This window comes from Lactuca sativa, chromosome 7, assembly GCF_002870075.4.
Source record: "Lactuca sativa cultivar Salinas chromosome 7, Lsat_Salinas_v11, whole genome shotgun sequence".
Classification (NCBI taxonomy): Eukaryota; Viridiplantae; Streptophyta; class Magnoliopsida; order Asterales; family Asteraceae; genus Lactuca; species Lactuca sativa.
The window spans coordinates 90,210,628-90,227,642 of NC_056629.2; the positions used below are offsets into that span (position 1 = coordinate 90,210,628).

The 17,015-nt window shown below is 31.5% G+C and overlaps 2 protein-coding genes across 4 annotated transcripts; both read right to left on the reverse strand.

Moving 5' to 3' along the window:
- Positions 1-6,640: 6,640 nt before the first annotated feature.
- LOC111888543 (protein FAR-RED IMPAIRED RESPONSE 1-like) lies at positions 6,641-10,100 on the reverse strand. The gene is made up of 6 exons (XM_023884694.1): positions 9,962-10,100; positions 9,066-9,192; positions 8,408-8,986; positions 8,033-8,291; positions 6,810-7,178; positions 6,641-6,733 (listed from the first exon to the last, which is right to left on the reverse strand). The coding sequence occupies exons 1-6, from the start codon at positions 10,098-10,100 to the stop codon at positions 6,641-6,643; spliced, it is 1,566 nt and encodes a 521-aa protein (XP_023740462.1).
- A 955-nt stretch (positions 10,101-11,055) lies between these two features.
- Positions 11,056-15,725, reverse strand: LOC111888550 (uncharacterized). Of its 3 annotated transcripts, XM_042896338.2 has the most exons (12): positions 15,568-15,710; positions 15,381-15,447; positions 14,961-15,169; positions 14,710-14,862; positions 14,417-14,632; positions 14,153-14,335; positions 13,851-14,072; positions 13,634-13,750; positions 13,399-13,542; positions 11,634-11,735; positions 11,481-11,549; positions 11,056-11,399 (listed from the first exon to the last, which is right to left on the reverse strand). In XM_042896338.2, exons 2-12 carry the CDS (start codon positions 15,439-15,441, stop codon positions 11,184-11,186), a joined length of 1,692 nt encoding a protein of 563 aa, XP_042752272.1. In that variant the 5' UTR covers positions 15,442-15,447; positions 15,568-15,710; the 3' UTR covers positions 11,056-11,183. The 3 variants fall into 3 exon arrangements, with proteins under 3 accessions (XP_042752272.1, XP_023740469.1, XP_023740471.1); XM_023884701.3 differs by lacking the exon at positions 15,381-15,447 and having other exon boundaries at positions 14,961-15,178; positions 15,568-15,725; XM_023884703.3 differs by lacking the exon at positions 15,381-15,447 and having other exon boundaries at positions 15,568-15,718.
- Positions 15,726-17,015: the final 1,290 nt, after the last annotated feature.

Here is a 17,015-nt window from a genome sequence, read left to right on the forward strand (position 1 = left end):
TTTAGCCCCAAAAATGACATTCTAAGCTCATGACTTCAAAAATGGCTCATAAAGCTCCAAGGGTTAAGGTCGTTGGACCTCTTTGAGTCCAGATCCAAAGCACAAACTCGAAAAGGGGACTAAATACTCTACATACTCTTCTTCTAAAGGGTTTAAAAACCCTAACTCTATGAATCAACACCCAACACTGGAGAAGGTCCGAAGGAATACCTTAATATGAAGCCTTTGATCTCTAAAGACACTAGGTTTGCACTTCCTTCAGCCTTCTTTTGCCTTGGACACCTTCTCCTTCAAATTTCACCAACAAATGATCAACAATGGACTCTCTTCTCCTCACAAGCGATCTAGGACTCTCTCTTGGGTGTGGCAGCCGCAATGGTTGGCCATAATGGCCTTTAAATAGGTCCCAAACCCTGGAAATTAGGGTTTCATTAAACAGCATGGAGTCGCCGAGTCCAGACGTGAAACCGCGTGCACATCTGCGATCCTACTCAGTGAGTTTAGACCCCAACTCGCCGAGTCTCCTAACAACACCCAAAAATAAAAAAAAAAATAATACCTGGGAATCCGGATGTTACAGATAGAGACTTGAAGGTTTTGAAGGATGTTGATATGGTATATTTAGTTTTTTTATACATTTATATATATTTATTAATGTTTTCTTTCTAATATTATACATGTTGATGTTAGGTATTTTTCCCTGTTTTGAGGCAAAAGCACATATATTATATTGTTATCAATCTGAAGAAACGTGCTTTCAAGGTTATTGATAATGGTGCAAATGATGCTGCTTTTGATGATAAGTATTGTGCAGTTTTTTAAACCTCTTGTAAGTTTCAAATCAAATTTATAATTTAGATCTGAAATCATATATGATATGTTTTATAATTATTATACTTATATTTTTCTGATGTGAAATCATATATGATTTTCAGAAAAGTTTTTTTTGAAGTATCTAAAAGAGATCAATCATGTTAAAGCAAATGAAATGGCTGATAAAAATCTTACACCAGTAAGATTGATAATGTCGTGGAGGAGAGTTTATAACAAAGTGGATTGTGGTATTTTTTTCTATGAGACATATGGAGAGTTATTTTGGAGAAAAAGGTTCTAAATGGAAATGTGGTCTTCCAAAAGAAGGTGGTTCTCATGAAAAAATTATGGACAAGTTGAGAATGAAATATGCAGCAGCAATTTTAACTTCTAAGATTAATACAAAGCATGATGATGTGTTGAAAGATGCATATGAATATCAAAAAGTTGATCAAAAGATGTCACACCCCAGGACCAAGGATGGCGGAAACATCCGGGGGTGGAGGACTTCATGTATAGTATCACAACAAGTGTATAATAGTGCTCAAAGTAAAAAAAATCATCATAAATATAATTGAAAAATTCACACCATAGTATGCGTTTACATGATTCTAATTCGATTACAAAATGATGACCAAAAACGAAATGTTTAACGATTTAACGTCCCATCCTCAAAAGCGGTAGATTTCTTGTTTCACTGATTTCCTGAGAATACAAGTAATTTAAAAAAAAGTGTCAACAATTAAGTTTGTGAGTTCATAAGCTTTTGGATAAAGAGTTTGAAATCCTTTGTTTGTAAATGTATTGCATACCAAAGAAAATTCCTTATTTTCCTTAATAAATGTTTTGTAGTCTTAAATCCCAAGACCGAGTGTATGTGTGTTTCGAAATTTTAGCGAAGTGTGCAGTTTTAAATAGATAAACCCCTATTTAAGATAAAATTTCCCGTAAACTTATAGTGTTGTTAACTCCCTATGTGAATCTCTATAACCATACTATGACTAGATGACCTGCTACAACGTTTTTCAGACGTTTAGAATTTGCTATGACATTTGTCACCCGTAGACCTGCAGGTCCTACTGTAGCTAGCAACAAGGTGTGGGATGTCAATCCCAATATAGATCTATACAAAATTATCACGCTCTCCCTACAAGAGACTCTGGTTATAACTTATAGGAATTTTAACCCGTACTATAAGAGTACAATGAAGTCGTGTCTCACAATTTACGTTAACGAGTTTACGTGTAGTATGTTTAGTAATGCATAACTATGCTCCTTATGTTCCATCTTGTATGTTTGTAATGCTAAAGGACTCTTACCATATAGAGAGTACCTTTTGTTATTAAATTGTAACTTAACAGAAAACGTATGTAAGATATGAAGTCATCAAAGACAAACACTTTGCTCAACATGTTACAAAGTGTTATGAAAGTTGTAAGCTGCGAACTACTTTTTAACCCTTCTACACTATTTCAGAAAAATTATAGAAAAATCATTTGAAATCGAAAAACAAATCTGTAAACTCTCTGAGTTTAGGAAATGTGTCTAGTTTGTTCACAAATTTTATTATGATTTTTAGAAGTCTCTAACTTGTGTGAAAATGTTCATATTCATAGACCGGTCCGGATTCATTTCTGAAATGATAGACAGTTTTGTAAAAATCACCATAAATTGTGAAAAATTCTTATGGAGATGTGCAAGTAATCATTTTAAAGGTGTAAACCTGAACTACTTGCATATGAAACCGTTTTGAAAGATATTAGGTTTAAGATAGTCAAAACAGTCCGTGAATAGGACTCAACTTTTCTGTGAAAAGCTGGTGTATGAGTTTGAGTGATAATAAGGAGTGTTAACTTGTATTCCCCCCCCCCCCCCCTAAAACTTGAAGAAATCATGAAAACGTAGGGGTGTGAACTCACCTTGTGTGATTTCTTTGTAGTGGACGATGAATAAGGTGAAGCTCCAAGTCCAGAATACTTGGGGAAGGCTTAGGAGTTCAAGGAATCTATGGACAAACATGATGATTTTCGAGTAAGAATCCTGGTTGAGAACTCATTGAGTGATTAATATTCAAGATAATTGAGGAAAGAATTACCAAGGTGAATGAGCATGAAATTTCTTCTTGGGGCTTGGTCGACTTCTAAAGAGATAAGAGAAAAAGGAATAATGTATGTTGGGGGCTGCACTTGGGTTTTATAGTGAAGGTTCGAAACCCAAATGACTAGATTCAAAAAAGATAATCTGATGGAGTGTTGGTACAAAGATATGGATTTGCCTAGGTACTTGGAGAAATAATTCCAGTAGGTTGTCATAGAGTAGTTATGGGAAATAGGGCATGTCATAACTTTTTGGTAAGTCAACCTTCCTTTGGATAAAGTTTTGTACAAAAGATACGATCTGGAGTGATGTTTTTCTCTGATCATGATTCAAGAGGGTGAGCCCTCACTTATTGTGGTGTGACTTGATTCTAACCGACTACAAAGGTGAGTCCGGAGTCGATTTGCCCGATCTGGAGTCAAATTGCTACATCTGGAGTCGAATAACCAGGTCTGGAGTCGATGCGAAGATTCTAGGGTGCGTGGAGCCACCTGATTTCGGATTCATCATATTCCAGACTCAAACGGCTTCGGATCATGAAGGCTTTTTTTGTTTTATGGGGTTATTCTCCTAGTTTAGAGTCGTGTAGTTGAGGAAAATTGGGCAAGGAATCTCGATTTGAAAATGGATCCGGACCGAAAGAATGATTTCGGGCCAAAAGATGGTTCTGGACCGAAAGATGGTTCCGAACCTAATAAGGTTGTCCCTTAAGCAACTTCCCATTTTGAATAGTTTTTGACTAAGTTAAGGGTTGAGATGCCCTATTTGATTATGAAAAGTTAAGAGAGGTTTTCGAGAAAGGCCTGGGAGAGATTTCACATACTTGGAGATATTGAAATAGACCTTGTCGTAGGCCCTTATAAATGTTTTTCTTCGTAGATCAAAGGTCGTAGGCTTAGTTACATCCTATTTTGAGTGTTATACACCCCCGAAGGGTACGTAATAGTGTTTTATAGAGTTGTTATTTCCCTCAAACTGATTAGGGTTTAGAATTTTTGAACATGTTGAAACTTTCAAGTGTTACTTTGCGTTAAGATTTCGAGTCATACATTAATAAACATAAAGAAATCCATACATATTAGCACTAGTTGAGTTGACCAGTTTGACTTTCATTGACCTTCTTTGACTTTGACTTGACCAGAAGGTGACGGTTGTCATAAAAGATTTGTGGTAAGCATACATATGATGCTCAATGGAATATAGAAAGAAGGTTGTCGATTTTTTTTTGATTGAATATTTTCTTATTTTAGAAGTAAATGGATGGTGTTATAAGAACAAGTTTGTTTATGTTATGTATGTTATGGATATTGTGAAGAATGTTTGTTTTTATGGTGATGGAAAACATGGTGACGGAAAACAAGTTAATATGTATTTTGGTGGATTTTATTATGTAAGTTTGTTTGTGTGAATTATGTTATTGAATGTTAATTGTAAGTGATTATGTTATATTTTATATGTAATTATGCTTTTAGTATTGATTATATGTTGTTTATATGTAATCATTAGTGATTGTATCGATTATTTTTTTCTGTTTTTGTAATCATAAATGATTATATATGTTGTACAACACATTATAATTTATTATATCTTTTTCTTGATAAGTTAGCTTATCTTTAGTGCATCGAATACATAACCATGCAGAATCCTATCTTTGTAAGATTTTAGTTTTGTTTTTTAGTGTTTGTAGTGAAGAATCTTTTCTTTATAAATGAAAACAGATTGGGACAGCCATATAGTGTAGCCTCGTGCTACCCCTTATATTTGTTCAAAGATGAGTCTTTATACTTCCAAATGGTTACTTTTGTTTATTAATTTCTTCAATTTTTAATTTAATTTTTGTATATATCACCTTTACTTTTTTTATGATGTAAACAACTTCCATTTTGTTTCAGGTAAAATATGGAGTCTATAAGTTTAAAAGAACTAATTTTGTTGTATCTAATAACATGTTACTGTTTTTTCAAGATTCTTGTTCTTTTATTTGTAGCTAGATTTTCATAGATATTGTAGCTGACTTCGAGAACGCCACTTCCACCATTACTTAAAAAGTTTATCTTCATTGAACATATCAGATCTTTACTAGATATCTTTGAAGTAGAGAGATGTTGTTCATTTAAAGAAGATTTCGTTTTTGTGAACAACATTTCTCTACATCATATATGTAGTAAAGATTTTGTATGTTAATGGAGATAATCTTTCTAAGTAATGGTGGAAGTGTTCTTGGAGTCAGCTACAATCTGTATGAAAATCTAGCTAGGAATATGAAGAACAAGAATCTTCAAAAATGGGGAACGTGATATTTGAGACTTGTGAAATTATTTGTTATTGAAGATTTTATCATGTTTGATGTTATTCTATGATGGGTGATTAGAATTTGATTTTTTAGATGGATATTGTTATGTTTATATTTTTTATGAACAGTGTTGTATATTTGTTAGGAACAATGTTGTTGTATATCGTTATATGTAATGATTTTTGTAGTAGAAATTTGATGTTATTTATATGTAATCATATTTTTAATCACTTATGATTAAACAAAACATATGAAGTGGTATTACATAATCCTTTATGATTATACATATGAATATTGTATATGGTTATATGTAATGAGTTTTGTAGTAGAACTTAGATGTTATTTATATGTAATCATAAATGATTGCGTGTATTGAATAGCAGTTAACAGATTACATAATTATTTTTATTTGTATAATCGTAAATGATTATGTAATACCACTTCATATGTTTTGTTTAATCATAAGTGATTATATACTTTTGTAATCATAAAAGACATAAAGTTAGATAGAAGAAGGTTTAAGATAGAAAAAATTCAAGAAAACTGATTTATTGTACTACTAATAAAATCAAAGAAATAATTATCAAAGTAAATTATGTTTTATAAAAAGAGTAAAGTGTACCAAACAAAAAGTATATTAGAAAAAAAAATCTTGAATTATTCATTACAGATTAAACTAGTAATTATCTATGTAGCTTTTGATGATTATTCTGCTGCAAGTTTTATTGGGCATGTACGCAAGTTACGAGGAGCCCTTTCTCTACATCCCGAACATCTTCTTGTTTGCTTGTTTGAATTTTTATATGCTATATTTGCTGCACTTTGAATTATATTTTTCTTTCCACTTCCTTTATTGCTTTGGACATTTGGAACATTGATGTCAATGTCTTTTGGAATAGAAATGCCCATAAGCTTTCCTACCTCTTCAACATCTATCCTATTTTTCTGCAATTCATTTGTAGGATCATTCTCATATTCCTTCAGCATGCTTTCTGTTTTCTTACCAAACAAATCCATTTTGTCTTTATTTTGTCTTATGTATTCCAAACATGCTTCAAAGTTGTAGTATGCTTGATTGACAGGTCTATTAATTTCACTGTCTTATGTATCATACATATGCCTGCCAAAGTGATAATGTCTTGATATCACATCCTTTCTCCAATGATTCTCAATGTATTGTTCAGGTATTTCCTTAATTTCATGTTTCATGAGTATGTTGAATGCATGTCTGCACAAAGTCCCAAAGCGGTTGAAGTGTTCACAAGTTCATTTTACATCATTTATTGGAAGTTTTATTTCTACCTGCTCAAAATAAAATTAAAGCATTAAGTGTTTTATAATCACAACTAAAAATTGTTTTATATTACGTTTTGATTCATCAAAATTTAAAATAAGAATATATTACCTCAAATTCTGTTTTTAGATCACTGTTTTTGTTCAGTTGTTCCACTTTGTATAGCTCTCATCCGTTTTTTGTTCCAATATGTTTGTATTGGCAGTACCAGGAACCTTTGTAGATTTCTTTATGTACTTCATAAAACAATGTACTTGTATAAACTTTTACAGCATGTTTTTTTATTAGTTGCAGTGAAATAAATGTATATACTGCCTTCTTTGTTTGATGATCAAGCTCCTTTTGTGTATTTCTTTGTTTTTGATTTGTTGTGTCATAGTTCATCATGAAATGTAAAAGTAAATTTCCAGATTTCAAGTAAGTGCTGAAGAAGGAATTCATGCTTTTTGATCTTGAAGTGGTTTTCATCAATCCAGACATTCTAGTGTCACTGAAGTATGCAGGTATCCATTTGTCACGTAATTCGAACATATCATTGAACCATATTTTATCTTCGAGGTTGAGTTCATTAATAATCAACTCCCACTTCTTCTCAAATTCAGCAGGTTTGATATGCATGCTCCATACAAGCTTGTTAAATCTTTTCTTGAAGTCTTTGTTTTTAAATAAATCGTCAGTAACCTATGAATGAACAATTTTACTTATACAAGTATAAATTATATACTTATTTGGATATATCATATATGAGTAATCATATATGATTATATATGAGTAATCATATATGATTATGTACTGTAATGTAGGTTAATCATATATGATTATACAGTACGATATCTGATAATTCATATTATTTCTAATAATATGAATTATCAGATATCATACTATATAATCATATATGATTATATATTGTATTATCATATATCATACTATACAATCGTATATCATTAATCATACATGATTATATAGTATGATATTTGATAATTCATATTATTAGAATACATAATCATATATGATTATACAGTATGATATTTGATAATTCATATTATTAGAATACATAATCATATATAATTAATCATATATGATTATACAGTATGATATCTGATAATTCATATTATTATAATCATAATTAATTAATCATATATGATTAACTATTCTAATAATATGAATTATCAGATATCATACTATATAATCATATATGATTACATAATGTATTATCATATATCATACTATATAATCATATATGATTATACAGTATGATATCTGATAATTCATATTACTAGAATACTTAATCATATATGATTATACAATATGATATCTGATAATTCATATTATTATAATCATATATGATTAACAATTATAATAATATGAATTTTCAGATATCATACTATATAATCATATATGATTATACATTATGGTATCTGATAATTCATATTCTTACATACTTAATCATATATGATTATACAGTATGATATCCGATAATTCATATTATTATAATACTTAATCATATATGATTATATAGTTTTATTTTATTATACCTTTGCTTGTTTTTTCATTATGTGCAACATGCATAGTCTGTGTCTTGAATTTGGTAAGACAGATTCCACTACTTGTTTTATTGTTGGATCTTGATCAGTTAGAACAATTTTTTGTGCTTTCCATTCATGAGCTCTAAGAAAAGCTTTAATTAGCCGTTCATACGACTCAATTGTCTCTCTACTCAGCAACCCAGTGCCAACAGTAACTAATTTCTTGTGGTGGTCAACCGTTGTGAATGGAACAAATACCATTTTATACCTATATAAAGAAAATATGTTCAGTACAATCATATTTGATTAATAGTATGTTTAAATTTAATTGTATAATTTTTTTTTATTTTAATCATAAATGTATAAATTATGTAAAGTATATACATTAACTTACTTGTTTGTTCTAAAAGTTGCATCAAAAGATATAACTTCTCCAAATCTGCATAAAAAGCATTTTCTCTTTCATCTGCCCAAAACATAGCAGCCAACATATCTCCATCACGTAGGAACTCAAATGAATAATTTGGGTAATGATCTCTACGATCATTCATTTTGTTTATCATTATTTGAGCATCCTTGTAACATAAGATTCTATTTACTTCTCTCCTCAAGTTTTTGTAGTTTGTTACCTTCGCTCCTACATATTCATATCCTTCTTTCAAAACTGCTTGTATTTTGTGAGCCATTGTTGGACCAAATTTAACTTTTGATGCACGTACTACAAACTCTTTTTCAGAATATGACATCTTTTTTGCCTTTTTCGTATAAGGTCTTTCCTTAATACTTTCCAGTGGGTGGTTGTGCAATTCAAAGAATTTCTTAACTTTGTAATATGTTGTTCCATAAACATTTTCAAATATAATCTTTGTTGTACACCGAATAATTATCTTGTTCAAATTTGGTTTCCTCTTGATAGAACTTGTAGCCAACGTATCACAAGGTTTTGGTTTATCCTTGCCACCCCTATTGCATATAACATATTTTTTATTATTATTTGGCTATTGTATTTTGATTGGCTACTCAGTCTTGTTTGAAAACCTGCCATTTATGCATAATCAGTATACAATTTTTACTAATTGGTACAAATTCAGTAGGGGCATCTGGTTTATATTCATGTTTTTCAATTATGTTACTGCAATATGACTCATTTGTTGAATTGGAACTTTCACCTAATAAAAGAATGGAATGTCCAATATGTTATTATATAATTTTATGCTATAATAATCATATATGATTAGCAATATGTATTTATATAGTGTAATATATTATTCATTATATTTTAGTAAGAAAATCATATATGATTATAGATATTAATATATTATTAGATGTTAAATCATATGTGCCTGTATAGTGTTTTATATGATTAATCATATAATATACTGTGTAATCATAAATGATTATACGTATTAATTTATAGGTAATCATACTTGATACTGTTTAATCATCTATGATTAATCATATGTATTTATAGTTTGTAATATATGATTAATCATATTTTATGATGTATAATCATATATGATTATTCATCCTAATATAAGATTAATAATAATCAGAATTACAAACTATAAATACATATGATTAATCATACATATGAATAATCATATATGATTATTCGTATTAATATAATCATATTTTATGATGTATAATCATATTTTTTTTTTGTACAATGTCTTATATGATTAATCACATATTATATTGTATAATCATATATGATTATCCTATTAAATATATAATTAATCATATATTTAGATCTATTAACACATATGATAAATCATATGTTTTTTTAAATTGTTATATACGATTAATCAAATGTATAATCGTATATGTTTATACATCATAACATATAATTAATCAGAATTTATACTGTATAATAAAAAAATCAGAATGAAGTGTAGAAATTGTAATGCAATATGTAGTATTAAAACGAATTATTTGTACGTTCAATATGAATCGTATTTTGAAGTTCTTCAGAAGTCAAAGAAATTGAATCGATTTGTTTGTCGTTACGAGATGAATTGATTTCAGCTCCAATAGTATCAGTTGCGATCGACTCGTCAATTTCTTTTGAATTCGACATCATTTATAAAAATTGATTTTGATTCAATTTTCAAATGCTCTCTTGAATTGCGTTGATGAATGTGATGTGCTTGTTTCTTTGATTTGAGGATTACGTCTCGTATTTATGAAGATATGAACTGATGCTCTGTTTCAATAGTTTTTTTTCGATTTGAAGATTGCGATTAATTTGATAATAGATTCAGTAAAAATAGGAACTTTATGATGATATTGAATGATTTTTGAAGATTGAATGATACGATTATGTGATTGATACCGAAAATTGATGATTTAGCGATAAGATGTTTTTAGAAAAAGAAGTGTCTGCTTTCTAAACATTAAGTTAAAATTTACTGTTATACCCCTGCATCATTTAACAGTTGACGGAAGTTGAAGTTAAGTTCCATTGGGTGATGTTTAATATATATATATATATATATATATATATATATATATATATATATATATATATATATATATATATATATATATATATATATATATATATATATATATATATATATATATATATATATATATATATAAAAGGAGTGAGCATACATTTATATTTATGCTACTTTAAGTTTTCCCCCAACTAAAAGGTGAATATATCTATTCCTCTCAATTTTCACTTGGTTAAAAGGTGAAGTAATATCGATTAACTACCAGGTTTGTCAATATATGTGATTTAGATGAAAACTGAAACTGAAAGATGTTATCTAAAGGGTGTGAGAAAAGAATTCGGGTTTATTAACTATATCATCCCTTATCAATTACTCCACTTGTAATAAACTGATTTGTATGTTGAGACGGAAGGTTATAAAAATGAATAGTTGATTCGTTTTATGGCTTAGAAAAACACGTCATGGTGATGAGCAATTATGAGTATTAACTAGTATCATTTCTAGGGGGAATATGTTAGTGGTAGTGATGAATGCATTGTTTGAATTTGATTAATTGATGTTAACAAAAAGAACTCACCTAGGAATTCATTATCGCATCCATTGCTCCTATTCATGCATGTTAAAGGAGGTTTAAAGGCATCCAATTTCACAAACCAACAGTCTCAACAATTATTCATAACCACAAACCGAATAAAATCAACCTATTTATTATTAGCCCTAAAACACGCCTCCTCCACCAATTGAGAAGCAACTCCAACATAATTGTGTGGTGTCAACTTTAAAAGCTCTGTTTTTGCTTCAACCGGTATTTCCAACCCTTTAATGAATTCCGTAATCCTCTCTTTATCAACCACTCTTCCTCTCGTAAGCTCCTTCAGTTTCTCATAAGGCTCCTCAACACCATATCTTCTCATCACCTACACACAAAAAATAAATAAATAAATAAAAACTATTTTCAATTAAGATATAAATTTTGAAAGCCAGATACAGATACATACTGTCTGTATCGGTTCAGCAAGAACCTCCCACGAGTTGTCCAGATCCTTGTTTAAGGCAGCTTCATTCACCTACCACACAATTAAAATATTAAAATCTTAACCTAATAATATAAAATTAAATTAAATAAACCACAAATTTAATCATTTTATTACCTGAAGCTTCCCGATTCCAACTAATGCACTCTTGTAAGCCAGAAGTGAATAACCCAATCCCACACCAATGTTTCTCAAAACAGTAGAATCAGTCAAGTCACGCTGTAATTTTAATGAAAATAGAGGGTCAATAGTGACACGACACGACAAAAATACACGACACGAAACGAAATCGGGACGAAATCAAAAGTCAAATTCGTTTTCGTATCGTGTTCGTGTCAAGTTTAAAAAACACGATGTCGTGTCGTGTTTACAAATCCACACGAAATTGACACGATTAAGCATGTGTTTATCGTGTTATATATGATTAAATATGAATTAATTAAAATAATAGTTATGTAATATTATCTTTGTCGTGTCGTGTTGTCGTTTTTTAATTGGTTCGTTTTCGTGTTAGTGGAAAAAAACACAACATCGTGTCATGTCGTGTTCGTGTTACAAAAAACTTTGTCGTGTCGTTGCGTGTCAGATAAAAACACGACACGACGGCCCGATTTGACAGGTCTAGTCAATAGTAAAAAAATGTAGAGTAAATTACAGAAATCGTCCCTATGGTTTAGTCAAAGTTGCAAGTTTGGTCCCTAACTTTTTTTTTACACTCGGATCGTTCTGTGGTTTGATTTTATTGCGTTTTTCGTCCCTTACGTACATAAAGTTAGGGACCAAACGTGTAATTTTGACCAAACCATTGGGACGAAAAACGCAACAAAATCAAACCACGGGGACGATCCGAGTGCAAAAAAAACGTTAGGGACCAAACATGCAATTTTTACCAAACCATAGGGACGATTTCAGTAATTTACTCAAAAATATATTTACATGATAAATTTAGAGTAAATTGCAAAATTGGTCCCTGTGGTATCCCAAAAAGTACAATTTGAGTCCATTTTTCATTAAATTGCAAAATTGGTCCTTATGATATCCCAAAAAGTGCTTTAAGTCCATTTTTTCATTAAATTGAAAATTTGGTCCCTGTGGCATCCCAAAAAGGGCAGTTTGAGTCCATTTTTTCATTAAATTGCAAAACTGGTCCCTGTGGTATCCCAAAAAGTGCTGTTTGAGTCCATTTTTCATTAAATTAAAAATTGTGTCCCTATGTTATCCCAAAAAGTGCTGTTTGAGTCCATGTTTTCATTAAATTGCAAAACTGGTCCCTGTGGTATCCCAAAAAGTGCTGTTTGAGTACATTTTTTCATTAAATTGCAAAATTGGTCCCTGTGGTATCTCAAAAACTGCAGTGTAAGTCCATTTTTCCATTAAATTGAAAATTTGGTCCCTATGTTATCCCAAAAAGTGCAGTTTGAGTCCATTTTTTCATTAAATTGCAAAATTGGTCCCTGTGGTATCTCAAAAACTGCAGTTTAAGTCCATTTTTCCATTAAATTGAAAATCTGGTCCCTATGTTATCCCAAAAAGTGCAGTCTGAGTCCATTTTTTCATTAAATTGCAAAATTGGTCCCTGTGGTATCTCAAAAACTGCAGTTTAAGTCCATTTTTCCATTAAATTGAAAATCTGGTCCCTATGTTATCCCAAAAAGTGCAGTCTGAGTCCATTTTTTCATTAAATTGCAAAATTGGTCCCTGTAGTATCCCAAAAAGTGCAATTTGAGTTTTTTTTAGATGGCAGTTAACTCGAGAGACCAGATCTGCATGGAAGTTTCAACTTTGGACTGACCATACAAATGAAAAAACAAAATGGACTCAAACTGCAATCTTTGGAATACCACAGGGACCAATTTTGCAATTTACTCATAAATCTATATACCTGCCAACGTGAAATAGGTAACTTCATGCTTAAATGGTCTAAAACTGCATTAGCAATTCCAAGATTTCCTTCACTGTTTTCAAAGTCAATGGGGTTGACTTTGTGAGGCATAGTCGATGACCCAATTTCACCAGCCTTAGTCACCTACACAATATTTTTAAAATGTCAATCAATAGCCCAAAATCGATTTTAAAAAGTAGTCAAAATTATCACACAAAGATTCTTGAAAATCCACCTGTTTGAAGTATCCAACAGAGATATACCCCCATATGTCTTTATCAAAATCAAGCAAGATGTTATTAAATCGAATAAATGAATGGAAAAGTTTTGCCATGTAATCATGAGATTCAATCTGCATCACAAATAGAGTTGTTTTAGAAAAATTGTAAGCAACTAAAGAATACAAATATAGATTTTTACTTTATAAATTATAATTGAAGATTAAGGAATACCTGTGTTACATGTGGATTAAAGCTTAATCCAAGAGAGTTTACAAACTCCTCTGCAATTTTTGGCCAATTTACATCATTATATGCCACAACATGTGCATTGTAATTACCAACAGCTCCTGCAAATTTCCCTAATATTTCTACTTTTGAAATATCGTGTCTTTCTCTGCTTAATCTTTCTGCAAATATCACCATTTCCTTTCCCAAAGTTGTAGGTGAAGCTGGCTATATATAACAACATACAAAGTAAATTATTAATTACCCTTTTAAGTTTATAGATTTTTATATTTCAAAAAAAAAATTACCTGTCCATGAGTGCGAGAAAGCATAGGAACATGAGCATTGGCTTTTGCCATGGTATATATTGCATTAATTAAATCATCCATCACTGGAAGAATAACCGAATTTAATGATTCCTTAAGCATTAAACCATGAGCAAGGTTGTTTATGTCTTCTGATGTACATCCAAAATGAAAAAATTCAAGCACCTGTACATTTTTTAGAGTAAAATGTTGTTATTTCTTGCATTAAACCTTAAATAATACACTGACACTGACATTGACACTGACCTTAGCTATCTGTGGATCTTCTTGACACTTTGTTTTAAGAAAATACTCAACTGCTTTCACATCATGATTAGTTATTTTCTCGATATTCTTTACTTGCATTGCATCACCATTGCTGAATCCATCAATTAGTTCTTGTAATTTCTTTTGGGATTCATTGCTAAAGCTTGGAACTTCAGATACTTGAGGAATTTGTGAGAGCTTTATTAGCCACTTTACCTAAGGTATAAAAGAAGTAAAACATTCAAAACAAATTTTTATATTGTGAATTGGATTTTGTTTATTCAGAATGATACCTCAACCAGGGTGCGATAGTAGATAAGACCATATTCACTCAAATAGTGGGATAAATCTTTGACTTTGTTCCTGTAACGCCCATCTAAGGGGCTTATAGCAGTTAAACTTGAGAGCTCGATCTCAGAAGAAAATTCAGAAGGCTTCACTTTTAACTGAAATTATATGTAACTTTTCAGGAAATGTAGATAAGAAGTATATGTAGAAATTATAGCAAATAGATAATGTAATAGGAATTAGGAAAAGGGTTTACCTTTTCTACGGATTCAATCTTGCTATTGGCCTCCTTTAATGTTGCTTTGCAAGTGCAATTTTTGCGAGGAAGTGTCACATAAGATGAAGGAGCTGAAGTGCGATTTTGGATTGAATAAGATTGTTCATGGAAATAACTTGCATGGGTTAAGTATGATGTTGGACAGCTGCCATTTTGAACTTTAATGCAAGATCCGATTTCCATGAATACTTCAAAAGCTTCAAAAGAATGATGTAAGAATGAGAAACATTAATTTCTCAACATTTTCTAGTATAGATGTGGGGTGAAGAGAAGGGTTATTTCTACAACTATATACGTGATTAAAACCCAAACATTTTTGAAACAATCTAAAAAATATGAAACAAATTACACAGTAAAATCTCTAAATTTTTTGAAAATTTACATGCTTAAAACTCATACACTGCAACAGATTAAAACCCCAATTTTCTAAAAGTTCTGGAGCATTTCTGAGTTGATCCATGCATTTCTGAAACAATCCAAACATTTCTGTAACAATCTCAATATACTGATAAAAGTATCAGATACGCAAAAAACAAAAACAAAATTGCATGATATGGGGGGAGGTGGAGGAGTAAACTAAAAGTACCAATTTCGAAGTAGTAGAATCAGTGGAGGCGTTAATTCGAAGCTGAAGATAGGAGAAGGAAAATGAAAGGAGAAGTAGGCGACGGGCGGACGCACTCTCTAAGATATGGGTTTAAGATATGGGGGCACGAGCCCCCAATGGTATTTCACCTGCCATGTATTTTGAATGAGGGAAAGAGGCTTAAAAAGATTACCAATCATGAAGGCCCTCAATGAGCCGGCCCAATTAGTCCTATAGTTTACCAAAATTTTATGTTTAGTGTGTAACTTCTTATTTTCACTCCGGTTATCTCTAAGTTTTTATTTTGTTAGGTTGAACGTCCATTTTAATAGGAATATTATTAATTTTCATTTTATTAATTTGTTCTAAAGAATATTATTAAATAGAAAATATGGATCCCTAACCCCATTATCTCTTTCTCAATACTCACACAATATCGTCATCTCCCTTCTCCAAAAAATAGAGAATGACCTCCCTTAAAATCCTTCATCAAATTTTGACTCCCCTCAATTGAACCGACGACACTCTCCACTGAAATCGGCGACACCCACCCTTGAAACCATCGATGTTAAACTCGAATCGGAGCCATCACCACCATCCATAAATTGTTGTAATTATGAAATCGTTTCACCTCTCCACTTCATCCTCTCTCTGAAACTGAATCGGTGCGTATCAAATTTCACTCTTTATCCTCTCCCCTTACCCCTCACCGGTTGATATCAGATGAAGAAAGGAACTCAACCCCCACCACCAGAGCCATCAATCGCAGCCATCGAAACCACCAGATCGTGTTGGAAGCACCATATCGTTAGTAGCGGAATCCATTGAAAACCCATGGAACCACCGGATCATGTTGCAAGCTCTCTTCGCTAGAAACCTTTTCTGCCTCCATTGTTTGTTCTGTAAAGGGTTTCCCGATGTCGATTTCTATCTACTTCGTTTTTCCTTCCATCTTGTCTCGATATACTTGTTCATTGCCTTCCTGAACAAGATCTGTTTGGCACTGGTCGATGGTAGTGGTGGCCGCAACAGATTTGGATCCCAATATGGTGACTTCGGGTGGCGCTGTTGGCTTCATGGTGGTAGTTGAAACTGATCTAGTATACGGTGACGCTCTAGTCGTCTGAGTTTCGATATTTGAGTTATATGTTAGGGTTAGAGATGTGGGTGATGGTTTTCCGACTGTGGGCAAAGTGGTGTCTGGTGTTTGCTTCAGATTTATTCACATTTGCATCAACTTTGGTTTTCTTAATTCATTAATAGTTTAAGCTGCATAATAGATTTTTCTGGATTTATTTCACTTTTCTGATGGTGGAAGGTGGTGGTTGTCAGTCATCGGTGGTGGTTTCCGGTGGATGGGAGGTTTCCAATGGCGGTAGCTGATAGATGGTTGTACCATCCATAAAATTCATGAAAATTTAAACTTTTTTCAAACCAACCAAAATTCA